Source organism: Ammospiza caudacuta, chromosome Z, assembly GCF_027887145.1.
Source record: "Ammospiza caudacuta isolate bAmmCau1 chromosome Z, bAmmCau1.pri, whole genome shotgun sequence".
NCBI lineage: Eukaryota > Metazoa > Chordata > Aves > Passeriformes > Passerellidae > Ammospiza > Ammospiza caudacuta.
Genome location: NC_080632.1, coordinates 37437629 through 37464705, shown reverse-complemented (window position 1 = coordinate 37464705; position 27077 = coordinate 37437629). Strand labels below are relative to the sequence as shown.

The 27077-nt window shown below is 38.3% G+C and overlaps 1 protein-coding gene across 4 annotated transcripts in view; it reads right to left on the bottom strand.

The window, feature by feature from the left end:
* Nucleotides 1-17619: 17619 nt before the first annotated feature.
* The window catches only part of NFIB (nuclear factor I B), a 163275-nt gene continuing 153817 nt past the window's right edge, over nt 17620-27077 (bottom strand). For all 4 annotated transcript variants that reach the window (XM_058824501.1, XM_058824502.1, XM_058824503.1 and 1 more), the window contains one exon: nt 17620-17812. In XM_058824501.1, coding sequence (XP_058680484.1) covers nt 17683-17812 — 130 coding nt within the window. In that variant the 3' untranslated portion in view covers nt 17620-17682. The remainder of the gene's footprint in view (nt 17813-27077) is intronic.

Here is a 27077-nt window from a genome sequence, read left to right as displayed (position 1 = left end):
AACAAGACCAAGTGGAAGGCCTTGCCCTTCAGTCATAACAACCCCATTCAAAAAAAACAAAATAAAAAGCAACTGTCTGGGGGAAGAGCAGCTGGAAAGTTTACTAGTGGAGAAGGACCTGGGGGTGGTGGTGAACAGAGGCTGAGCATGGCCTAGCATGTGGCCAGGAGGGCAAGAAGGGCAATGGCATCCTGGCCTGTATCAGCAGCAGTGCAGCCAGCAGGAGCAGGGAAGAGATCATTCCCCTGTCCTTGGAACTGGTGAGCCTACACCTCAAATCCTGTGCTCAGTTTTGGGGCCCTAAAGGCAAGAAGGACATTGAGGTACAAGAGTGAGTGCCGAGGAGGGAAATTAAGCTGGTGAAGAGTCTGGAGCACAAGGTTCTTTAGGAGTGGCTGAGGTTGTTTAGGCTGGAGAAAAGTAGGCTCAGGGGAGGCCTTGCTTTGTTCTAGAACCACCTGAAAGGAAGTTGCAGCAAGGTGGCAGGCAGTCTGTTTATTCAGGCAACTAGCAATAGAACAAGGGAAAATGGCCTCAAGGTGCATCAGGGGACATTCAGGTTGAATATTAGGAAAAAATTCTTTACGGAGAGAGTAGTTAAGCATTAGAACAGGCTGCCCAGGGAAGCAGTAGAGTCACAGTTCCTGGAAATGTGCAAAACACAAGTAGACTTGGCACTTTTTGATAAAGTTTAGTGGGCATGGTACTATTCAACAGAAGGTTGGACTTGATGATCTTGGAAGTCTTTTCTAACTTTAATGGTTTTGTGGTTCTATGAGTAATTCGTCTGGATTTTATCAGTTCATATTACTTTTTATGATACAGTTATTTTTTAAACCACCCATTCAAACTTTAACATTTTTTCAGGCTTTTGGAACTTCTATGGTGCTTAATATTTTTTTAAGTTAACATGTTGCATAGAATCATAAGATAGTTTGGGTTAGAAGGGACTCTAAATATTATTTACTCACAGATCCACATTTATATACTTGCAGGTACAAATCACCTTTGACTCTCCTCGAGAACCTCCCTGTGGCCCTGTGCTTTGCAGATACTGCTCTTCAACCTTGGCAAAGAACTGAGAAGCATGTCAACATCCTGACGACATACAGGGACTATTTTCTGCTTCTTTGCAAATAGGAACACCTTTTAGGGACCACCTCTCTGGAATCAGTCTCTCCAGCATCATTATGAAATTTTCATCATCTCCATTTGGTAATGGTCCTGTTTTGCTGCAAGGGTTTCTTTGTTCCTAATGTATCTGGCTCCTCTTTATTCTGAGCCCATTACTTTTTAAGTATGGGGGATTTTCCCTCTATCATTTTTTGTCATGTTACATCTCTCCTTTTTTGTACATCTTTTTAGCTTCTCTTTTTGCCTTCCTTTCTTCTTTTTGTTTTTTTTTTGAGATGGTTTTCACTTTTGGTTTGTTTCGATATTGTTGCTGCTCTTGCTGTTTTGGGGTTTTTTGAAACATTGTATTCGGATGCATCGGAAAAGATGTCAGATTAATTTCTTTTCACTTAAGAGGACTGAAATCCTAAATTATCCATGAAAGTGTTCAAGTTGGGAAAAAAAAGTCTTGCAAGGTGATTCTTTTGTGCTGGATTAGTTAATTGCTGTCTAGGAGAAAAAGGCATATCCCATCAGCATAAACCTAATCAGAAGACAAATCTCTTCTAAACGTTTAAGGCAACAAAACACATAGTAAATGAAGAGAACAGACGTTGCAACTCATGCTACACATGTTAACAGAACAAATTAAATAAATTAGGTTGGCTCTGGGCATATTATTGGCAAAAAAATATGATTTAAAAATTTTTACAGCCTATGCAGCATACAAATTCCCTCACGACAAATGACATAGACACAAGGCAGACTGAAAAATGGCAATAACTCATTCAATAGTGTCTAAAGGCACCCCTTAATTACTTTTAGACAATGCTTGGTTTTTCTATCCCAACCTTCTGACCTAGACACCAAATCCCATCTAGAAGGTGGGTTCCTCATTTGCAGATTTTGACAGCAAAACAAAGGAAAAGCATCAGGTAAGACCAACAAGAGTGCTCCTCCTGCCACTCTTGACCCCTCTAAATTGATCCTTCTAAATGGAAAACCAGGCCATAATTCAGCACTACATTCCTGCCCTTTATTGACAGCAGTTCCTGTCATCTCTTTACAATGTTTGCCCTGCAGATTTGTTCATCAGGTCACCTCTGCTGTGCTCTCAGAGCAGCTGTTCAGCTGCAAAATGCAACACCACTGTATGGGACACTTGTGTTAGTTTAAAGCTGATTCATTCATTTGTGAGCTGACTTGCCATCCAGATATATATCACCTTTTTTAATCAGCTTCAGCTTTTTAAATTTTGATCCCTTTCAATGAAGATTCTCATACTTTGGAGAACATTTTCAAAAAACAGGTATTTGGTAAGGGAACAAAGACTTCCATCCAGGTTCTGAATGTACAATCAAAATGGAAACAGAACCATACAGATCATGCAAATTGTGGAAATGAACACCAGCAATCAATTAATTTGATAACATTTCCTCCAACTGAAGAATTCTTTTTGCCTCTAAGTATAATCCACATCACTTAAATAGCTGAAAAGAAAGAACTTAATACAGAATGTGAAAATAGTAAATGGGGACAATGTCAAAAAATTGTAACACTCAACTTGGGGAACTTTATTCTCCAATTATTCCTGCATGTAGTGTTCAACATTTCCAGTGGCCTGCTGTGGAGGTAATGCATTGCTTATATTGAATCAGGCATCTCAGCCATGAATCCCCAGGTACAGGGCCCATATATACAGTTATGTAGTTTTCAGGAGAATTTTTTATCTTTCTTCCAAGTATCAGATTTTTTTAACTCAGCCACTTAAGGCTGTCTTTGCTGCAAAAAGTTTCCACTTTTCCCAATTCCTCTTCAGAGAGGAAGTCTCAGCACTAAAATACAATATAACACTGCATTTTTAGCAATGCAAAGGCTCTCCCTTTGAGCAGCAGTCATATTAATATTTCCTTTTCTCCTATAACTGCTAAGGTGATGACATCACTGGAAATCATATCCCTCTATTTATTTCATTAGCAGGCGAGACTTCTGCTTAACCAAAGACCAGTTGTCGAAATTAGATGATTTTACATATTTCACTAACAAAAAAAGCAAAGTAGTACTAGGAGCCAAGGCAAACAGGTGAATGTTTTCATAGTTTGCAAGGTTTCTGACTTGCAAGAAAACTTTGACTGCAGAGGAAGTGATTTTGATTCCTTCACTCAAGTTAGAAAACTTCAGCTTGAAGAATTTGAGGTCTGTTAAAACTCTTAATGTAGCCGAGTGACTTCCACAGAGAAAGCACTGATCATCACTCAGACTTTGTGAAAATAAGCTATGTTAGAAGGTTGCCAAATCTGGTTCTTCCAAAAACGTGAATTTAGTTTGTAATAGTAGTTTCTTACTTATATTGATGGGAACACGTAGAACCCTCAGTGAAATCTAGGCACATAAGTTTTTATAAGCTAAGTATGTGCTGTTATCCTGTTTGGCCATATAGAATCAAAGATACAGGAAGGTTAAAGCCTGACTATTCCAGCTTTCAGCCTCCATGGGCTTTCATTTTGACAATGTTTATTGGAAATCATAATTCAGTTTTGCTCTTGCTAAGAACACTCACAATTAAGCCTTTGATGGTGCACATACATATTTTATCAGCAAATCAACTGGAAAGTTCAATGTGTGGCTCTCAAAACACAACCTTGAAAAAATACTGGCTTCAAGATCTCCTTTTTTCTTATGAAACAACATTAAAAATTGTTGCGTCTTAGTGACCTTTATAATCTTCAGCATCTGCTCCATTCTCTACTAAGAGTTAATGATAATGATTATGATTTGACCCATGCCCCTCAGGAAATACCTGCATTTTTAAAGCAGGTTTTTAATTCAGCCCAAGTATCTTTACACTTGCATAGGTGTCATCAGTGTGCCTGGATAGTTGTAAATTTCCTGTGTTCTTCTTTGCTCAGCTGATTTATGTCCGGGGAGAGATCAGGGAATGCCATTTTTGCTCTGTTTCTCGGCTGTTTAGGCTGTTTAGGTTTTCTGCTGTTTTAGGTGTGCTGGAATTCTCAAGGATGTCCTTGGAGAGCCGACGCTTCAAAGGACGAGGAGAGACTTCTGATCTTGTCTCGGTCTTGGTGTTTATTAATTGTTTATCTAAAAGATTTTCTTTCAGCCCGACAGAGGTCTGCACAGCAAGTCAGCCATGGGCACACTCCCCAAGCCCCCGGGCGGTCACTTATCTTTATACCCTAAGTTACGTGTACAATATTTATCATTTCTCCCCAATACCTTCTACCCTTATTAACCGGTGCACTTTTAGTAATGACCAATCCCAAAGTGCCACCACCACCACAGAAGATGGAGGCCAAGAAGAAGAAGAAGAAGGACAGGACACGCCGCAATTCCTCCATCTTACTTCTCTAGACCCCCCTGTACCAAAATCCTAAACCCTGTGTTTTACACTTTAACTAACTTATCCCTTCACCATTCACCCAGTGGAACCCTCCCAGTCCTCATACAGGTCTCATCTCCTGTGTAGGATCAAAATCCTGCCACCAGACACTTCTGGCAACATTCCAGGATTCCCGAGCCCCCCAAGGGTGGTCTCGGCCTCTCTGCACCTCCATCCTGAGGTGCTGAGATCCCACAGATAGTGGCACACAAGCCCAAGAGCAGAGCACACAAGTTTGGTGTCATTACACCGGGCTGGATGGAGGCATTAGAGATTAAGCTCCTGCTTGCAGACTGCTTTTAATATTTCTGCTTTTAATCTCCTATAGAGTCTGTGGTACAGCACCTGGGGCCTACCAGAGTGCTACACATACCAGCAAGCACAGAGCAGAGTTTGGTCCTAGGGCAGGCTCCTGACCCCAGCTTACACCCCCCTGCTTTCTCAGCCTGGGGACTTGACTGAAGCACCCAGCCCCTGAGGCATGCTTGTCACAGGGAACAGGGAGGGAAGACATCCTTGAAGCTGCTTTGAGGTGCCATTAATTTGAAACATTCCCTTTCTATACCAATCCTTCCTTCATTTTTATAGATTGTCCCCAATCCACTCTTTTACTGTTAACTGCAAGAAAACATCATTTAAAACCATAATTTTGCCTTATACTATGATCAAGCTGCAGGAATTTTCTTTTTGCTGGATACTTCTAGACAGGACCTCCCCACCCACTGCTCCACTCATGCCTAGCAAAGCCCTGCAGAAAGGCTTTGTCTACCAGCATAACTCAACCATCTTTGTTCTTGCTTTCCCCACAACTCTTGATCAAATATGTCAAACGGAGATTGTTTTTCCTTACAATATTAAAATCACTTGACTTTCTCTACAGGATAAAATAACCCAGCCCCAGCAATAAAACTCTCAGCTTTTGTTCATTTATTTTAAGTCACCATTAAAAACTGGATTTAAGTGCAGCCAAGACAGAATATACCTTTACCTGAAGATTAAATTCTGAGATGACTGAGCCCAGCAGGTCCCACCTTCTCAAGAGACATGAGGTCAGCCAGCCTGGAGATGGTCTTCTGATATAGTGGTGCTGTGGCACAGCTACTCCTTGCAGAATTGCTGCCACTGGAGGTGAAGAAGAGGGTAGGATATCTGCCATCTCTGCAGGTGCTCTTGGTGTTCATTTATCTCTCTACTACTCCCTGGGATGAAAAGGGATCCTACCTGAGCTCAGGCTCACCCATTGTTTGCCACCTCCCTCCTTGGGGCAGAGCGATCCAACTCTACCACCTTTCATCCTCAGGAGAGACAAGGAGGACACACGGCATGAGGGAACTTGTGATTGACATCAGGCTGAGATAGTGGGGAATGGCAAGTAAGGAGCCTTAGAAATTGAAGAATGAGGGCAAAGACAAGAAGAAGAAGAATAAGGCCTAATTGAAGAATTAGGGCAAAGATTAGGGTAGAGTGAAGGGTGTTTACTGGCAAGAATCCAAGCCTGCAGAAAGACACTGACAGGACTGGCAGCAGGAATTGTTTATGAAGGCAGCTGTTAGTCTGGATATGTCAGCTGCCCATCTCTTCAGCCCTAGAACACTGGGAATAGAGAGTTTTAATGTTTCACAGTGAGATGCTGTGCCAAGCTAAATTTCAACGTTGAGCACAGGACAAGACACTTCCATTTCTAGTTTTACCCTAATATCATCATCCTGGGATACTCTGAACAATTCTGAACAATTATCAAAATTCAAAGTGAATTAACTTGTAAATGTATAAGATAGCAGGGGTTTCTGTTCCTCACATTGTTCTTTGCCTGAAACATCAAAAGTCTGAACAGAAGGCTTATATATCAAAAAACTGCCGTGAAGGGTCCATGCATATATCCTTAAAAACAAGATGATATGACAGGAAAACTAGCTACTAGAAGATATCACTCAATTTATCTTCCCTATTCCACTCTACGTAAGTGCTCCAAGACTTCTTAGGACCAAAGACAGAAAGCCACTGTCCTAAAGGAGCACACCATCCCCAGCAAATATTGTTGGAGCTTCCTATTGATACACCAGTCCAGGCTTGCCAGGACCCCACAGCTCTTGCTGCTGTGTCCTCCTGAGCAGAGAGATCCTGGCCCCTCTAAAGGCACAGTCATCCTAGGGTGATGCTAGCTTGGCATGCCCAGAAAGCACGAAGTAAAAATGATTAACAGGTGGACATCTGATTGCAGCAATTTTTTTTTAGCATTATCCACTTACCTTACTTTTGCACTGTCTTATCTCCAGTCCACATATTATTATTTCCAACTTGTGCAAGCTCTGAGTCTTAGAGGCATCATGTATATTTAGTTAATTTTCTCATCACTGTGTGGATTTTAGGAGTACTGTGGTGTATGTCCTCCTCTCCTGTTCAAAGTAAAACCAAACTAACATACATTAGATACTTTAGGTATTGGATACAAATGAATTCCTATATCACATTCCTTCAAAAGGAGGGACTGAGGGTGGAAGATCAAGCCACCTAAAAAGAAGAAGAAAAAAAAAAGGCAACAAAAGGAAAACCACCAAAACACCACCAAGAAAAAAACCCAAACTTATCTTTGTATTTTTGTCTCCATGAAAGAGAAAATATACTCAGTTTCTAATGGTTATCACAAATCAATGTTTTCTGGTCTGTGAAACCAGTCCACTATAAGTAACTGTGATATTTTTCCAGTGTACTTCAGCAGAAAACTACACTAAGGGAAATATTTCTATCTCAAATAATTTGAGAGAGAGGTGTTTTACAAACAGAAAAAATCCTGGAAAATGTTTAAGTACTAAAGCCCCCACATACCCTTGGGTGACCTCATTGCATTGTGTGGAATTTCAGTGCTCTAACTGAGAGAACCATTTGTTTCTTGAAACATCAGCAACTATCTGATCAGAGAGTTTCTGAAAATTGAATAGATAGCTGCTTACAATTGATATAGTTCCAGCTTCACAGTGCTGCAGTGCTTGATTTGTCAGTTATGTAGAGACATATTTCTTACTCCTGCCCCAGTCCTTGGTGTATCAGACTTTCTTGCCTGTCTGCCCACAGCAATGAGTGTTGGTTTTGGCAGCTGCAGTACATCTAAACAAAGCCAATGGAGACAATTGTTTTGTAGTGAGCATCTTAGCTGCAGAAACTATTATTTTCTGCTTTGAACATCTGCTTTCACCCTAAGGCACCCATCTCAAGGGAAAAAAGAAAAAGGTATAGATATTAAGGCCTGGAAAAAATGTTCACCTTAATTTTAAGATGCTTTGGCAGCAATATAGGTGTTTTCTAATAAGACCTGTTAGAAATCAGTTGAGGGATTTCTTTTAATTCCTAGTGGCATCAGTCAGGTTTCTCACCTGAGGAGATATCCCACCTGCTCCTCAAGCCCTCTCTTTCTAAAGCAGCAGATTCTGTTCAGATACCTGATAACAGCATGTGCAGACACCCACTATAAGAGAATGTTGATATGAAAGACTGGTGGTGTCCTTATAAATCCCATATGTTTCTTTTTCCTTAAGTTTCATATTTTTCAATGTCCTCTAACTTTGTTCATTCCATTCTTTCTCTGGAGAAAATACTGATATGACAGAGTAAGAAAAGTGGATACAGGGTATACAACATAATGGTGAATGCCATAAAAGGTAAATTGAGACATAGAGTTCAAGACACACTTAAATGCTTGCTCACCTCTTTAGAGCTCTCAGTATCTCAGTCCATCAACATTTCTGGGTAATGGCCTAGGTCATTGTGGCTGGTCTCATGTCAAGAACCTTAAATAAACTACTTGTGAACACTAAAGATGCATTTTCCAGGTAAAAGTAGGATATCTCTTCTAATGAAGATCTTGGTTAGGTCCTGTCTGTCAAAATCTGACAATGCCAACAGTTTGCTTTAGTTTGGACTCTGTTCTTAAATCTTAGTGGACATAGTTCTACCATTTCTTGGGGTGACTTATATAACCTATCTATGAAAAAATCTTGTAAAACAATCCTGTAGTTACCTTACCAGAAAGACTTGAAGTTGCAGCTCTCGAATGAAGATGTGAAAAAGCGCATGAGAATCACCTGGATAGCAACAATCTTCTTCTCTCCAGCAAACTTCAGACAAAATTTGGTTCAGTCCTGAGAGTTCAATAACCTTGTGTTCATAGACACTCCTGGATGTGACTCAGATACTGGCAGTTAAACACTCCCAAGGGTCCCCTAGCATTCAGGAGAACAGATCCAAAGAAACAGAATGCCAGGGGAACATCTCCAAAGAAATGGACACCCATGGGCTGAGGCTCACAAGCAAGATGCCAAGAAAATGTTTGGTTTAACCATTACCCAAGAAATCAGAAGCTGATTGACCAACAGTTTTACTGTGCAAATTTAGATCTGTAACCAACATAAAAACTAAGATAAGACTCAAAAAGAAACTCAGATACAACAAAGATTTCAAAACTTAATGTAATGACTTGAGCAGCAAAAATCTTTGTGGTTCCTCTGCACAGTTCTACTTTGTTGTTCGTGCATGTGTTTGGATCTGGTGTCAAGACTTATGTTGTTTTTCAATTATAATTTTTATGCTCATGGGAAAATACACAAAAATAACACTGGACCTGTTAAAAAACAACTGTTTGTCCATTTTTTTTCAAAAACCTTGTAAATGGGAAAGCAGAAAGCCCTGAGCTAGAAGTGTTCCTCTTTTTGTACCATCACAACGTTGCAAGTCATGCTCTTCGCATTCTCTCCTTCCTGCTACTTTCATATTGGTGGTATAGGACACTGCGCTGTGTATCTTGAGCATGGCATTGCAGCTCTGGCTGTGGCATTGGCAGTCTCAGGCAGCTCCATTCTCCTTCCAGCTGTTTGCACCAGTGTCACCATGGAGCTGGCATGCATGGAGTGGGGCTCAAGGTCGCGGAGGATTGCCGCACCCTTCATCAGCAGCCTGCTTTGCAGTCAGCTGAAGAGCGGCTGGAGAAGTAGGGCAGGTTTTTATCAGAAAGAGGAGGCTGAACTTAATTGTCTCTGGATTATTTCAGGAAAGTTTTCTGGTTTGGAGCTTTAAACATGGAACCTGAGGGCCTTAATATAGTCTTCAAATCATGGCCAAATGGCACCACTCAAAGAAACCCCAACTGGAAAAATCATTTGAATTTCCTAAATTTTCATGCCTGACAATTTGTTTTAGAAATACACACACTCAGAAAAGGGCCTCTCACAGAAATAAATGAGTGCATTTAATAAACAAATAGTCATTGTGTTAACAAACCAGTAGGGAAAAATTTAAAAAAATATCTATTTCACACTACTAGTTGCAGCTGGATAAAACTTATGCTCTAAAAACTGAAGAATATTTTCATCTAAGTATATGGAGAGCTGTTTCACTTCACTGTGGGACAAAATTTTATTATTTATATATAATCCAGTTTAAATGCTGGCACTCTTATCCCACCAGTAATTTAACCATATTCATGTTACTTGTTAACTGTTGGTACTGATTTATGGAATCCTAGTGGTTCAAGAAGAAAACTTTCTATTTCCCAGAACATGAACTGAATGAAACATCCCATATGTACATCTGATTCACACATACGAAAAATAGTTCTTTTGTAGAGTGGAAAGATCTTGACCTAACATAAAGATTCCTGTTTCAGGAAGAATTTTGGGAAGATTGGATCTTCCTGTTTTTATTCAACAAAAATGTAATCATGAAGATGGTTAAGAAATCAAGGATTGACTGTCTGTCACAAATCAATAACATTAAAACAAAACAGAGGTCTCCTGACCTTCTGCTATCATGCCTAATTTTACATCACAGGAGATGCAGTTCAGATTGATGCCTTTTTCTGCTCCCTGAAATCATGAGCTAGATACAATTAGGTGATAAAAGTGCAGCTACTTTTTATGAAAGGCCCCGTCAGGTAACATGCTGAAATAAACACCAAAAATATGCCCAAAATGCGCACATGACACAGAGGAAATACAGTTCTATAAGTTTAGAAAATCAGCATAATTGACAAGAATCCCCAGTTAGAAACACGGGTGTTGAGGTAATTCCCCCTTTTGGTTCTACCCTCTTCAGAAGCCTCCTTTCCTTGCTAGCTGTTTGTGGGACAGTGTCTTGACCTTCGTTCTCAGAAGAAGGAAGATAGGACAGGGGCCTAGGAATGTAGTTTGTCTTTCTGTCAAACAGGATAGGAAACTACTAGCACAAATCTATATAGTTATGCCATAGTAAGCTACAGAGCTACAAATATTTCTGAACAGTATATAAAAGAAAAAAATAGATCTGGCATCAAGACCACCTGTATCATTACTATGGTTGGTTGAATATGATGAAAACTAAATGTAAAATTTAAATTGAGCTGATTACCTGATTGCATCTCTTTTGCTCTTGTTTTCCTCCATTTACAGTGTAAGTTAAGCCCAAATGTGTGCAAACAAATATGTAAATCTAAACTAGGTATACACAGAATTCCATAAGTTTTGCCATACAATCAGGCTACAAGGTTTTAGGTTTGTTCCTAAGATATTCCCCATTATGACTTTTAGAGACAGAAAAGAAAACATAAGGCCAGGTCTGTAGCATAGCTCATTTTTATTGTTTAAACAGTTTTTGCATAGGAAATATATCCGCTTCCAGTAATTGACTGCAGTATGAGCAGCTGCTAGCAGTATAGGCTGGATATAACAGTAACAATCACATTAAGTCAAGCTGATTTACACCAGTTTAAAACTTGTGGCAGTTGAGTTCATTTGTAACCTAAAAAAAAAAAAAAAAGTACCAGAAAGAACACTTTATCCTCCAACCAGGCACAATAAAAACCTTTGTTAACACTCAGGCTAAAATCAGGTCTGATGCCAGAGGGCTCTAATTCCAAAATTAAGTAGCTGTACTGTAATGCATCCTACTAGTGAAGGTTCATTACACAAAGACTCTGCACGCACCTTCTTTTTAATTAAAATGTAACCTTCAGGATTTATGGCCTACAATATGGGAAAAAATGCCAAAAGTTTTAAAATGGATCAACCCTGGTATGTAGCTAGCAAGCAATAACTGACTACTTGTCACCTACAGTTGTACTAAATGTATCTAAAGAAACACACAGCCCTACAAAAGTTTTCTCAGAGAAATATCATTGAGATGGGGTGCCTCTTCCCAGATTACTAAAAGTTCTATATGATATAAGCACAAATTAACAGCTTGATGAAGACATAATCTAATGCAGCTCTTCAGAAGCCTATGCCTGGGACTGAGGAACCCCTCACATTCTACAATGTTGTAGAGATTATTTTTGAAGAAAATGTTATCTGAAACATATTTACAACTGAACTCAACAGAGACTGTGAAATTGAACAGGCACTGCTCATTTGTTTGAGTTTTTGGTAAACATTTTGCTGGTTTTTGTTTCTTTCTCATTTTGCATCAACTTCTATCAGTCTATGCAACTTCAATGCCCTCAATGAAAAATGCATAATAAGCCATACTTCTTAAAAAACTTCCTTCTGCATATAGAGATACATTTGCCACATCAGTCCCTGTAGCACAGTTTTCAAAATCATTCTGTCAAAAATACAGTAATACAAAGACTAGCTTTAGTGTCACTAGCTCACACTGCTCTCCATTTATTTAGGCCACCTTTTGTTTTACTGTACGGTATCATGCAATGAAAGTATCAAAGGCTTATTCTATTCATGATGCTAGTGGCACTGAAGCCCTTTTCACAAATTCAACATACATCTGAATTGCAACACACAGATATTTCTAAAGAGTACTAACTAGTGAACCCTTTTATCATAAAAAAAAAAAAACCAAACAACTACTTACAACCATTGAAGAAAAAATTGCGACAAAAAAAATGTAAAAATTGACCGTCTCCAACTTGTCCCCTTTACTATTGACAACGTGACCAACAGAGCTGTGGCATGGAAACAGTACAAAGAGTTGTCATGGCAATAAGTTTGGCTGATGCAAAGGTCATTGTGCAGGGTTAAAGGGCAAAATCAGTGGTCCATGTTATCCTCCAACTGCAGTGCTCCACCACACCCACACAATTTTGAGGAATTAATGAAACTGGGGAACTAGCAGAAAGTGCAAATAAGAAGGAGGCGGTTTTCAGCTCCTTCAGTATGGAGAAGAATATTCAGCTTTGAGCCTTTCCTATTTAACTTGATTAGCTGGCATGGGATTTTACTCTTTTTTTTTCCCCTAAAGTTTTCTGTAGAAACCCAATAAAAAAATCCAGGAGCATACAGCTGGTTAACGTTAACAAAAGACCTTGACAGGATCATGTAAACCATAGAGGATGTCATGCCTGGGGCCTTACTGCCAGCAACATTAGAGAGTTTTTCATTAAAAGTGAAAACAGTACACTGAATATGGGAAAACTTTCTGCAGCCTTCATAATCTCACACAGTACATATAATTTAGGTTTAGGTACAGAACACACTCTGGTGTCACAGATGTCTTTGTGCAATCTCTTTCATTAAGTCCTTATGAAGCTACAAGTTGCAAATCCAAAATTCTGCTCCCTGAGGACACAGCTGTGTGAGACTTAAGTACTGTTTTAGCTCTCTGCCTATCCTGAATAGCTCTGTGAACCTAATCTTAAATACCATCATGTAACAATCACAAAAACTTTTGCTAAAGGCCATATATACTAATAAAAAAAGACAGTGGTGCTTCCAACATTTTGAAATGCTCTGAAAACCAACTTTTCCAATACTAAATACAACAAAATAACCTTCATAAAATATAATTTTCTCCATTTACATTTTTAAAGGATTAGTACCTATGCTTTTCAAGCATAGGAATATGCGAAATAACTCCTAACATGGACAGACTTTTTTTAATACATAAATTAAGAAACTGGAGAGTTTTAACCCAAGTCCAGTTTCTAAACAAAGAATATTCTTGTTTAAAAATGGAAATGCATTTCCATTATAATTGTTAAAAAGTTAGCTTTACAAACAAGGGTATTTTAATTAAAAAAAAAATTCTTAACAAAACTATACAGTGTACAAATTACTGTCTACAAGGTAGGCGGTTTAGTCAGAAGATCATCCTTTCTTCTTGCTACTTGCAGCTTCACAAACTCATTCACATATTTTCAATGGAGCTGCCCACCTGAACATCACCCCACAACTATATTGCTATAATTAATATTTTTGCCATGTCTTTATGTACAGTCTCCTTCACTGCCTTTTTTTTCCTTAGTCAAGCCTCAAGCGTTCATGTCACTCCAGGGGAAACACACTTCAGTGTCACAGCCTTGAGGCCAGGGCTGCAAAGCAACTTAATAAAGGCAGAACAGTGCACATAGAACGGGGTGGCTCAATTTAGTCAGAATACACTTCCTGGTGAAGGAGGAGGCCAGAGACTGGATTTGAGTTCTCAATCTTATCTTAATCTTTTGACTGCTGAGCTTAAAAAAAAAAAACCAACCTACAAAGCCAAACTAAAACCAAGCATACAGTAAATGAAAAACTCATTATCTTCCAATGAGGCTTTTCTATTAGAGAGGCAGGTAACAAAAACCCACAGTTCCTGAATAACCCAGTTTAAAGGAGGAGTTTACTTCTCTAAAAAATTGCATCTTTAAGCTCAATTTTTTTCATACAGGAGACCAGATTAAAAAAAAAAAAAAAAAAAACAAAACAAAACAAAAAAAAATAAAATAAAAACAAAACAAAAAAACAACCAAAAAAAAACAAAAACAAAAAAACAAACAAACAAAAAAAAACAACAAAAAAAAAAAAAAAAAAAAAAAAAAAAAAACAACTCTGTTAAGGGCATCTTTCTTCCTACAAAAGGCAATTACCATTCTGGATATTTCATGTTGAAGCCTGAACTTGTTCCAGTTTTCTCCCAGTGTGGTATTAAAAGCTTCCAGGGAACATCTTTTTAATGGAACTAATCAAGGATATGCCATCAGCACAGCTCTGCTCCCAGACTGCTCTGTATCATGACATGTGTAAAGGACAACACATACTTTGTTTTACCAGGCCAAGGCCTGAGGTACGTTATGATTGAGTCTAGCAGACTTTGCCATGTGCTTAGCAAACAAATTTACTTACTGAAGGGTTCTGAAAGAACCAAAGAACCTCACATTTCTTTTTGTGTCTGTGTCTTATCTGTTTCTTTCTTGGTTTTTTTTTTTTTTCCAGTTTAGCTAAATCTCAAAGTTTATTTTCCTACAATTCCCATCTCTGTAGCCATTCAAGCTCTGCCTTCACACTCTGTCCTCCTGGAGACATGGGGATGTGGCACCACTACTGTTCTAACCACAGCTGGAGCCAGAAGGGACTGGTGGTGGTACACCCCGACCTGGGCCCATTGGGGTGGCTGCTGCTGGAGTTGTGCCTCTGGCACTGCTCCAGGGTAGGAAAACCTCCCAAACGCAGAGACGACTGCAAAGGGATGAATTTTCCCATCCACGTGACTATACGCTCCTCTGCTTCCACCCTAGTAGAAGACTGTGCTTTAAAGAAAGCTTCACCCGGTGTAGAGCCATACATTGCAGAGATCCCCTGTGTGTAAGAGATCACCAGCAACAGGCCCATTACTGGTCTGCAAAATGAGATCTTACTGGAAACACACTTTTATTTCCACCGTGGTCTAATTCCTTGCGTAAAGAAACTCCTCCTCCACTACACCCCAGAGGTCTCCATCCGATCTCTATGAGAAGACTGCAAACTTCTGACATAGCCCGATCAGGCTGAAAATTGTAATTCAAATGCTGAATTTGAATTCGTGGGGCAAGAGGGGAGCGGAATATAAAAAAAATTATGTAGAGGAAAAAAGTCAAGCAGAATAAGGGGGGCAAATTCTCTGCTTGAGCATCTCCAGAGTCCATTGGAGTCAGTGGAATTATGCCAGCAAAGATTTTGGCCCTGTACTTGCATTTCCTAGACAAAGCAAACATCGTTGTCATTCTGAGCTAAAAACATTTTCTAACATGAACACTTCAGGATGCATTATCTTTGCCAGAATGGAAAAGACTTCATCTCACTGTGGGTCTTGACCTCTTTCTCTGTCTGTCTCTCTCTCTCGTGAAAAAAACCTTGAAGTAAAACAATTTCCTCAAGTCAAGTCTGCCTCCAACAGAATTCATTATTTATTTTTTAAATCCAGAAATGATTTAAGCTTGCACCCCAGGTGGGAAGTTAAAAAGAGGGAACCTATTTGAAAGTTTGTCACAGTAGGCAGAACAGTTGCTTTGCAGCCCTTGCCTGGCTAAGGGTGCACTGCTTCACAGCTACACTGTAAAGTGTTAAAAATCCTCCCCCCCCACCCCAGAATATATATATATGTATGTATAAAAAAAAATCCCCTGTCCACCTCTCAGTACAGAAAAGGACCTCATCACACTGCAAAAATAGCAGTACCCACTTTGGTCAATTAAAACAAACAAAAAAAGCATACATTATTTTTTTTTTTTTAAATCTGTGTACTTACCTATAATAACCAATACAGCTAAAAGCACTACCTACATAGGCAAAACTTGGTATTGCATAATTCGTATAAATTTGTATCCCCTCCCCCCAATATTAATTGGAAGATGAAAAACATGAAAGGTTAATAGAAAAAACACCAAAATACTGAAAATATTGCTGGTCGATTACAATTCTTAAGCGGCAACTATACACAGCCATGATATGCTCTATAAATGTGAGATAAAGGTATAACTGTCTAAAAAATCCATGATGTCACACATTTTTCGCATCTGGAGTACAAAATATTTTGTCATAAAAATGGTAAAGATTTAAAATTATAATAAATGCAGCAAAACAAGTGTAGTGATGTCAATTTTTTTGTAGTTTTTTTTCTTTTTTTCTTTTTTTCCATTTTTTAGATTTCAAGGCAAGGCACGTAATGTGGACATTATATCTTCGTGCAAATTAGGATTACTGGAAAGAGTATTTTAAATTTTTAAAGAGACATAGAGGCAAAATGTCTGCCCATGCACATTATATTTCTGTCAATATGTGAAAATTGTTGAACAAGGCTAACTTCTGAAAGCACCATGCAAGTTTACAGCACCCTGTAATTAGACTTACATTAAGAGTGCATTATTTAAATACAACATATCCCCATCCTGGTATTACCAGTTTGTAAACGGTAAGCTTTGCCCTTGTGACATGGATTTGCCTATGTCTTTGTCTCTATGATGTAGATTTTACAGAAACATGTAAACCCTATGGGTTCTTGATGCAACAAGTAACTTTAAATAAATAAATCCTACCCCACTGTGGAGGCAGCAGCTAAACCAACATAAGTGCTGTGTTTCCATTGACTTCTTATTCTCAAGGACATGATTTGTCTTGACTTAATGCCTTTTAATGCCCTCAAAAACCGAGGGGAAAAATAAGTTTGTTCAAAGTAATTTTCTATTTTTAATCCCCTCAATTTAGAGTCCAAGGGCTGAAGGACTTATAATGATGACCTCTTAGATATGATTTTTAAATTGCACTTGCCTCTGTAAGTGTTTCTTTACTGGGGAAAACGTCACTTTTTTTCTTTTTTTACTGTTGCATGAGAAGATAACACTTTTACCTGCGTAGAGGCATTTCTTCCATAGAGCCTGTGTGTTCATACTGATTGAAAATTTTAACTGCATAACACACTAGAAAAAGGCTGAATTAAGGGCCAAAGTTTAATAAATCCATACTGATAACTAAAGGCTACAGAGCTTATTTTTAAAACATTTAGAAATCAGACTGTTGAGAAAATGTCTGGCTCACGGCCCTTGTCCTCCTGCAGCTCTGCTGTCGCTGCCTAGCCTTTGTTTTGTGAGATAACCAGGAATAGTGATCTCATGCGTAAACAACAAGAATACTAAACCAACAGAACTAGCTTATCATGCAAATATTAAGGCATCTAGAAAGTCAGTTAAAATATATTGTCAGAGACAGAACATCTATTTCCCAGCGGACTTCATATAACAAAGGCTACTTAGGAGGAACTGCATTCTACTCATCAGTGAAATATCATCGACCCTTTGTAAATCATTTCAGTTTCAACCATAAGAGAATTAGTGATTGTAAGAGCTGCAATTGCTGGTCTATTTTTGTTCTTCTTTCTTCAGGTTCTTTTCTCATACTGTCTTCTTTTCTTTTTCCTTTTTGCTTTTTTTTTTTTTTTTAAATTTTGTTTTTAATCTTTTTCTCTCAGTTGCTTGTTTCTGCTTGAAGGAAAGGCTCTCCAATTATGTTCAAACCATAATTTGGGACATTTGTTGGCAGGATCGGTGTCCTATTTGATACTTGGAAAGGAACCAAGCTAGCCCAGGTACCAGGACTGTTGAAAAGGGGAAAGAGACAAGGAGGGAAAGAGAGAGAAAAAAAACCATATATTAAACATGTATACAATGAATTTGAATCAAGGTCCAGTTAATATTCATCAATAATAGCACTACTTAAGGTAAAGCTGGAAAGAAAATTTGTGAATGTAACTTGAGATTCTACTTCCTAGTTTTCTTTGTGAAAGTATGAGTTGTTTGAAAGAAAAATAATTGTTTTGAACTCAGTAGCAATTTGTATGATTCCTGAGTTACACTAAGTGGTCTGTTTGTTTATGAAACCCCCCAAAAATGTCATATACAAATATATAGAGAAGACACAACTAAACCATACAAATGACACTACATAGTGCAATGGATATCATTTAAGAGCTAGTGAAACATATACCACAGGGTACAGGTGTTCTTTTTTCAAGAATAAAGCATGAAGATTCAGTAGTTCAGCATCCTATGAGATTTCCTCCACTCTTACAACACATCACTTTATCTTGTCACCATCCCAAGATGGGCCTCTGAGATTTAAGGATGCCCATAAGAACAGAGGATTTTTATGTTCAAAAAAACTGCTTTAAAAAAAAAAATTCCCTAAGAATGTCAGTTTCAGAAACACCAGTTAACACAGGATCCAATCATCTAAACACTTGCAGCTCAGGGTAGCCATGAGTTGAGGGTAACAGCAAGTACCATATTTTTTAAAACAAGCCTCTGAGAAAAAAAGTATTTTCAAGGACGATTCAATGACTAGGAAGTTAAGTCATCATTTTAAAAGAACTCTGTCACTAAGGAGCTCAACTCCCAATGGCATTCACAGGTTCACCAGGCACCAGTCAGCAGTACTTGCAAGATGGATGGATACTCAAAGATGGTCTCATCTGCTGTGTTCAGTATCCAGAAGCCTGAGCAGCCCTTTCCTTAGATGTGGTTCTGCCAACCCAGAAGTCCAAACCAAACTATCCTAAGCTATACGATTCTATGACTTCAGAGAAAGTTTTGTCACATTTATTCAGAAGAAAAACAGCCTCATCAAGTCGGCATCATTGCCAAAGAGCTAATACCAGCACTGGACATAGAGCATGCAAACCCACCCTTCCTCTGTATTTCATTGTATTGAGCTTTTCCACTGTTTATCTCAAACATAAGTGCTTACTTCGAATTATATTCTGGGATTAGGTTGACAAGCTTCCTGATAACACATCTGAAGCCCTTCAACGTGTGTATTGCGGAGGCAAAAAGTTTTCTTCCTTCTATATTTTTTGGCCCATTTCTTCACTGCTCTCTCCCTGGACCAGCAGATGTGCTTTTATGGCATCAGTTATAAAGAGCAAAATTGACCTTTTTTATCTATTTCCAATGTTCATGACATAATTACATTTCATTGGGCAGCCTTTTGTGATCATTTCAGTTGCTGAAAAGTGGTCAACTTATTTGGTGAATTCCAGGGAACACGTTTCTCAGGTCTTTCTCATTAAAAAAATACAAAGGGCTTCTGTAATTTACTTCTGTTTGAAAATACTTACCTCTCTAAACTTGCTAATTTACTATTTTAACTCCTAGCAATTAATTTCAGGTGCAATGTTTTACACACACAAATAAAAGTGGAAATAGTTCCTGACCTGCTTGTCTCAATAACGATCATTCAACCATTTTCCCAAAGGGGAAGGACTAATTTTATTTCATGAAGAAAATACAATAAATATTAATATCTTAATGCTTTCGATGTCTGAAGTACAAATGCTTTTCAATAAGGCTGGTGGTTTTTTTCTTCAGTTGGGTATATTCTCAAAGAAGACCTAAAAATCTGCAGTCTTAATTTTTATTTTTTTCAGAAAATCTCTTTTTAAAATTGCTGTTTTCAAAAATTTAAGATCAGCTAATATGTTTAATTTTTTTGTTGTTGTTTTAATTCTACTGACTATTACAAAAAAAATCTGCTATTGGAGGAAAATGAAAACCCTTTTGAAATTTGGAAATCACAGTTAGACCTCAAATCTTGAAGCACTCACAAAAAACTTAAATCTTGTTATGCATGAAAGATTTTTCCAAGATGGTATAATGAAAAGAATATGTTCCAAAAAGAAAATAAAAATTTAATACCAGAAGTTCGTTTAAGTGGCTTAATTGTTTCAACTTATTCTTCATCTTCCTTCACAATTTGTTTTAAAATGTATTTTTTGTTCCTTCCTCTTTGGATTTCAGTGATGTTAACAAGTAAATTCTGAAATAATGGACACAAAGCAAATTGCCTCCAAGCATGTGGATTTATAAAAATAAGAACTACTAATAAAAAATAAATACCCAATCTGATTTGTTTGCTTGGGATCTGTCTGAATATAAGTTTTACAATGCACAGTTCTTTGCTGTCCTGTTACATGGGATTTACAGTGTTTAGTGACTTCAAAAAAATAGAGCACTAACTCAAAGAATATAAATTTTGTTTGAGGTCAACACTCTATTTAAAAAATTTCTATGGCAAAGGCTAAACACACAGGCTCCAGGTTATCTTTCTGAAGATTTATAGTGCATTTCAATTATTGGATAAATACAGTTTTGACTTTTTTGCTTTGTTTTAAAGTTGCCAGCCCTCTAGAGACTACAGTGGGTGAAGGAAACAAGTCTGTGTTGACTAAAAGCAAATTAGTATTTGCAGTGAAATTTTTATCGGACACTTCAAATACCAGACAGAGACCATGATTTTTATGGAAACTGCTCAATAAAAATAAGTCGTAGCAAGTTCCTAATATGACTGTTGCTGCCATATGACCTAACAGTTTAATATAGGTGTTTATTTAAACCTTTCAAGCCTCCCACCTCGTATTATGATCATGACAAAAATGCAGACTGCAAGAAATTTGTCAGTACTACTTATGAATCCTTAGGGAGTAATACATCACCCATGTTAACACTGTGCATATCCCACAGGAGTTTCAAAGCCCCTTGTCTCAAAGCCAAGCCTTCTTCCAGAGTTGTTGTGCAGGCAGCAGATCACCTGGGGAACCAAGACAGCCACACACTGCCTGTCTGCAGGGCTGGAACAGCCACCTCTTCCCCATCTCTGGAGGTGCTTGAAGTCCTGGTCCAAGCACACATACTGGGCAGAGTCTGGCTGCACTGGCCCATTCCCTCTGTTTGCTGGCATTTCCTAAGACATTCTTTTCGAGGCTTGATGAGTTCTGGTTGTAGTTTAGAAAATAACATTATCATACTGCAGGTGGATATAACTATCTTGGGCCACCCCTGTCCAGGTACCACCATGAGGGGCTTACTGCAGACAAAGGAAGAAAATTGAATGAAAGCTATTGAGGAAAACAGCCCTAGTGACAGCACAGAGCTCCAAGAACCACTGTGACACAACTGTGAATAACCAAACACACAACACAGGCTCTGCTAAGCTACATGCATATGGCTGTCTACCCAATATTCCCATGCCCCCCTTTTCATTTATGGTAAATTTAGTTGGACTTCCATCTGTCCTATGAGCCACACTCTGCTTTGTAGCTCCCCAGCTCTTCCCCAGCATGAAGCCAAGCAAGGCTAGCTGCCCAGAAAAGCAAGGTCCCCTGTTAGCCTTCTCCAGCCTACTCAGAAAGGATCTCACTAAGTATTGCAGAGCTTAGCTTCTGCCATGGAAATCACCCACTGTTTTTTTTTGCAGAACTTCCTAGCAGGAGTGACAGATGCTTCAGGCTGCAAAGCAACCTCTGTCTGAGTGCCCACATGAGCAGGAAATGGAGGAGCACCTTTCCCTTTACCATACCATCCAGCAGTTGCAGTGAGTTAAAATTCAGCACTTGGTTTCACAAAACCAAGAGGCAACACTCTGCCTTTGTCCACTAAGTGCCTCAGCCAGGGAAGCCAAAATTCTTTCCATTGCCCAGAACAGAGACAAGGTGGTTGCACTTGTAGAAGTTAACAGGATGCCCACATGGCTGCTTCCTCAGATAAGAAATCTTTGTATATGAGTGGAATAAAGCAGGTCTACCCCACACTCCAGCTTACTACTCCTGAGGAAATCTGTTATCCATTTGCTGACAGAAGTTATAATATAAATGCCTTTCCACTGAAACATGAACTGAGACCTAAAACACTGCTCAAGGCTAAGTTTTGAAGAAAATTACGTGAGAAGCACCATAAGAGTCTGTTATGAGATTCGGATCCATCTTTGTTGCAGGACTACCTTCCTGAAGCATCACACTTTTAAGTGATTTCACTACTGCTAGCAGTTTTCTCTTCACCATAGCTAGACTATCAAATACATTATACAGTCAACAGTTCCCTCTCTATCTACAGGAAGTATAATGTATTTATCTGTTCAAATGCAATAAAACAGCAAAGGAAAATTCTGCAAGCATACTACAGGGTTAACATTCTCCATTACACTTTCCATTACAGTTTCCAGATGTTAATTCAATCAAGATTTCTGCCATGATTTCCTCTTAAAGATAATAATTGCTGTTTCAAGAACCTCTGATTAAAATATTACTGGAATGGACCACAAGTAGTGCTTATATTATATGTATATACAGTCGACTTTGGAGGTTACAATAACATAAAGACCATAATAATGTTAAACAATTAACTAAATGCAATAAAAAATAAATCTATTCTGACCTGAATAAATGTAGAGGTCTTTCATATTCTTATTTTCCACCAATTCCTATTTTCTTTCTTTTACAGTTTCAGAAGTCTGTAAGAGTATTTTACCATTCAGAAAGTACATCTAGTGCAGTATTTCCTTCTTGCAGCTTTACTATCATATACATGAACTCGCTAGCTTACAGATGGTAGAGGAGAGCCTGCAAAGTCAGTCCTTGGACAGAAAAGGTAGAAATACCTTTCAATCAATGTTGAGTGAAGTAACAGTAGTAAACCACCAAGCAAGGAACTTCTCTCTAGTAAGTGCTTGCCCACGCAAATACAGAGAGTTTTTAAATTTAAAATTACTTGGATCATAAGAATTTTGGAAATGCAATTTTGCTCATCTTAGTGTCCTGGTTAAATTTCCACTTCTGCGTTTCTGCCAAAAGAATAACCACCCTTCCAACATCCATTTAATGGAGTACTTCTGTTACCATTCTGAACTGGCATCCATATGTAAACAGCTTCCAAATTTCACCTCCAAGTTGAGTACTTGTTTCAAGAGATGTATGAAGTATCTCAGGTTAATTTAGGATGGCTTTTGCAATTTAGCAGGCACATAACACTCATCTAGCAGACAGAGGAGTTAAAGATTTATGCCCACGGAAGGGAAAAGGACATTCTATTTATTCTATTTATTCTATTCCCTGCAAACATCTTTTTGTGGCAGTGAAACACAAAAAGGTACACAAAGATCAGGAAGAGGCTACAGAACCCATTACTTACAAAGGATACCCACAAAAGAGGGAGTGCCCAGAGAAATCGTGCATTTCCACGCTGTGCTTTGGACCATTCATGTACGAGAATCTGGTGCAGGAGCAAGACTAACAGCAGATTTCAAACATGTGCTTGCACAGAGGAGGCTCTGACCAAGCCAAGACAAACCATGGAGAACTTGTGCTTGGTTACCAGAGTCCACTGGGGTGCCCGTGAAAAACTAACTCTCAACTTTACACATTTGCACTATATTTTTCTTTTCCCAAATATCACTATTTTCATTTCAAACCATTAGAATTTTTACCTTAACATTAAAAAAAAATTAACTACAAGTTTATCAAATTAGCATGACTAAATAATAATGCAGATGATCCTAACTGTACCAAAAAACAAACAAAATAAACCTCAAATAAATCAGTTCTGCTGACTCAAAAGAAACAATTGGAGGTAACATGATGAGGAAGTAGAAAGCTGGAGTAACCAAGGGGTTAAATATAAAGTTTATACTTGGGAATTCTCAGTAATATGCTCCTCCTTCCCTAGCAGCTGCCAAAAATCATCTGACACGAAACATAAGATTAAGTTTGTCCCACCTAAGTGAACAAAGAGATCTCAGAACAGGCAACCAGTTCACTGCAGAGCAAGAACTTTTCTAATTCTGCTGGAATCTGCAGTGCTGCTCAGAAATTATTACTGAAGTTGTTTTCTTTATTTTAGCATCTTGCTTCTAGATCAACTCATTCATTTTGGTCACACTGAAGTCCTTGTTGCTTCTCCCATAAAGTTTGACTTAAAGCTCCAAACATAATCATGTGGAAAATGGACATTATTGATTCCTATGGTCCATTGTTCCCCCATTCTAAGTCCCTGAAGTTCAAGTTCAATCTGGAATTACATCATGTCTGGTTTCTCCTGGTTACCAGACGGCTTGAGACGTGACCACAGCTACAGAAAAAACAAACAGCCTTCTTCACGCTTCGGCTCCCCTATCGATTCAAACATAAACTTTTTTTCTTTCTCTCAAGTATGCCTCAAGTATGGAGCATGGTTAATTTAGAGATTAAGTTCCAAATTAGATTATCTAATGGCATCTTAATGGATTGCTGACCCATTTCCTGTGGGATGGCAGCATGCAAGTCTGGCTTGAATACAACTAATTTCTTAGGAAGTGTTCTTAGGAAGTGTTTCTTAGGAAGATGCTTGCCTGGATGGGGAGGAAACAATGTTTTGTACATTATTACACATTACAGAGTTGTGCAAAACTATTAGAATTAGTAATTTAAATTTATAAAGATAAGAAATCATTTGATTGTCTCTCTGTGAATATTTTTTCACTCAAGAAACTTCAGCCTTTTTGTTCTTGAATTGTAACGAAATGCTACTTTTATTCCAAACCATTGCTGGGCAGAGGAATGAGGGAGGGACACAGGTCACAGTGTTTGAACTACTGCTCTAACAGGTGTCTGTGTTTGCCAAAATGGTTTCCACAGACACGCTGCTGGCTGTGTAATTTTAGCTATATGCATTCTCAATACCAGTCATGTACAAGATATTGTAAAGCAAAGGCAATATGCACCCATTCTCAATTCCCCTTCGACTTCTATCTCTGATAAATCAGATTACCCCATTTGATTGCCTTATCAGCACTTTTAGCATAAATACACAGTGGTGTGGGGAGAGTGGGTAGTGGGAGGGGGAGGAATGATGCTTGGAATGCTGAATACCCCACAGCTACAGCTGAGAAAGAAATTCAGCACTCTGAGAACAGTGCTCCCCTCAGCATCTCCAGGAATGAGCCAGCTGTTGTACTATGCTGATGTGTCAAGATAACAGAATGAAAGCATGAAATTCTAGTCTAGTCCATTTGCCTGAATAGGGTAAACGTAATGTTAAACACTTAATGCAGAATGATTGTTAAAATAATTAATATAAATAAAAATACATTTTTTGATAGCTGAATTGAAGCGTACACTTTGGCTATGCAAAGTTGCCAACAGTCTGTGGAAGACATGCAAAAATTCCACATGGTCTAGGAGAGACCCGTCATGCCAGCTTTTATGAGTATTTATACTGGAAATACCATCAGTGGTGTAATGAGTGGCTTAGATTTAGGATCAAACTCATGCTATCAGCCTCACACACACACCCCCACTTTTTGTCACTCACTTTTTTCTTAAATGTACTTTTTGCATACACTCTTGCCCTCACATAGTGACTGAGACTGTATTTTTCTAAATGAGCCTTACAGATTTTCACAGCTTTTCCTCACCTTCTGTCTCTAGGAAAACAGAACTGCCATTATCAAAAAAATAAGGATTTGGGGTTTTTTAATGGTTTTGAATATCTTCTTCGCATGTACACCAAAAAAATTACCTAAATGATCATAAATGTATTGGAGAGTTTATTTCTACTGATGTGTTTAAATGGTGTTCAAATTTCAGCAGACACAAAAAAATACATTTATGAATAAATATAAAAAGTCATATAACAACAGAATATGTACCCTAAATGTTCTAAGTAAGCAATGAAAAAATCAAACCAATCCAAACAAAAGCTGTAGATGGTTTGGCATGAGGAGCAAAAGTAAAAATTGCTACTTCTAAATACTTCACCAAATAACTAGGATAGGGATTTTTTCCATTTTATTTTGGGTTTTTTAGGATGCTCACTGAATGTTTAATATAAGCATTTCTTTTAAAGATACTAGAATATTTAACTCAGCTATGCAGAACATTAATCTATTTTTTGTTATCACTTTTCACTGCAAGACTTCTGGTTTTGTAGAAAATGCTGTATCAGTGATCTAATTTTTGTGGCTTTTTGGTCCTTTTTTGTTAAGCATTATTCATATTCTCTTTTCGGCAAAGTTCAGTCTTTGCATACAGACCACTACGGTTTTATACCTGAATTTTTAGATGCCAACAGACACATAATTTTCTAATGAAATAAAACAAAAAAAAAAGAAATTTGAAATCTATGCATTGTACCTACCATGAGGTAGGATAGGCAACTATAAGTAAGACAAAGACACACAGAAATAACAGAAAGTTTTTTGTCATTCACCTTTTCCAAACTTCCAAGGTGTGGTTCACCAACAATGCTTGAGACCAAAGGTTTCAACCTGAGCATATCTGCTACCTGATGTCTGTAGAGATAGAGCAGCTAACACTGAGGGACTGCCAACATTTTCACCTGCCTGAGGTCAATAACCCTTCTGAAAATCAGTATACTTAACCACAAAAGCCTGATGTAAAAGGTGAGATTGAGTACAATCAAACTGAGCTCTGCAGATCTAAAGAAATCACATAATCAAACATTCATCAAACCATTTAGAGTTGCAACAACTTGTTTGGATTGAGATATATTTCTTTGCCCACATGTAACAATTATTTTTGAAATATATTCTTGTTTTTATACCTGCACTGTTAAGGAGCTCTTTAACCTGTGCAGGTATAATTTCTCTTCTTAGGTTCTTATCTCTGTGGGATTTGAAGAATGTCATCTTTAAAAACCAAACAACTAAAAGCCATCTGCTTAGGCAGAACTGTTTGCTTCCTTGTCCTTCTAGGCTGCGCGAACCCAAGAGCAAGTGGCATAGCCTAGGCCTCGAAAAAAACGCCCATGGCAGGTTTTGTGGCCAAGCTCTTCTGGCAGTGCCTGTGTTTGTTGGCAGGGCCAGAGTGGCAGGCAGCGTTCTGGGAGTGATCTGCAAAGAAGTGGGGTCTGTAACAGCAAATGGATCGTGGAGAAGGCTTTCATTCACCACCAAAGTCTTCTTGACCAGTACATAGAAATGTTTTCCCCCGCTTTTCCTTTCTTTTCACAATTTATGCCCAGGGTGTTGTATGATGGTACTGAAAAACAGAATTCAGCAAACACTGGGACAGTGCTTCTATCAGTGTAACTGGCATT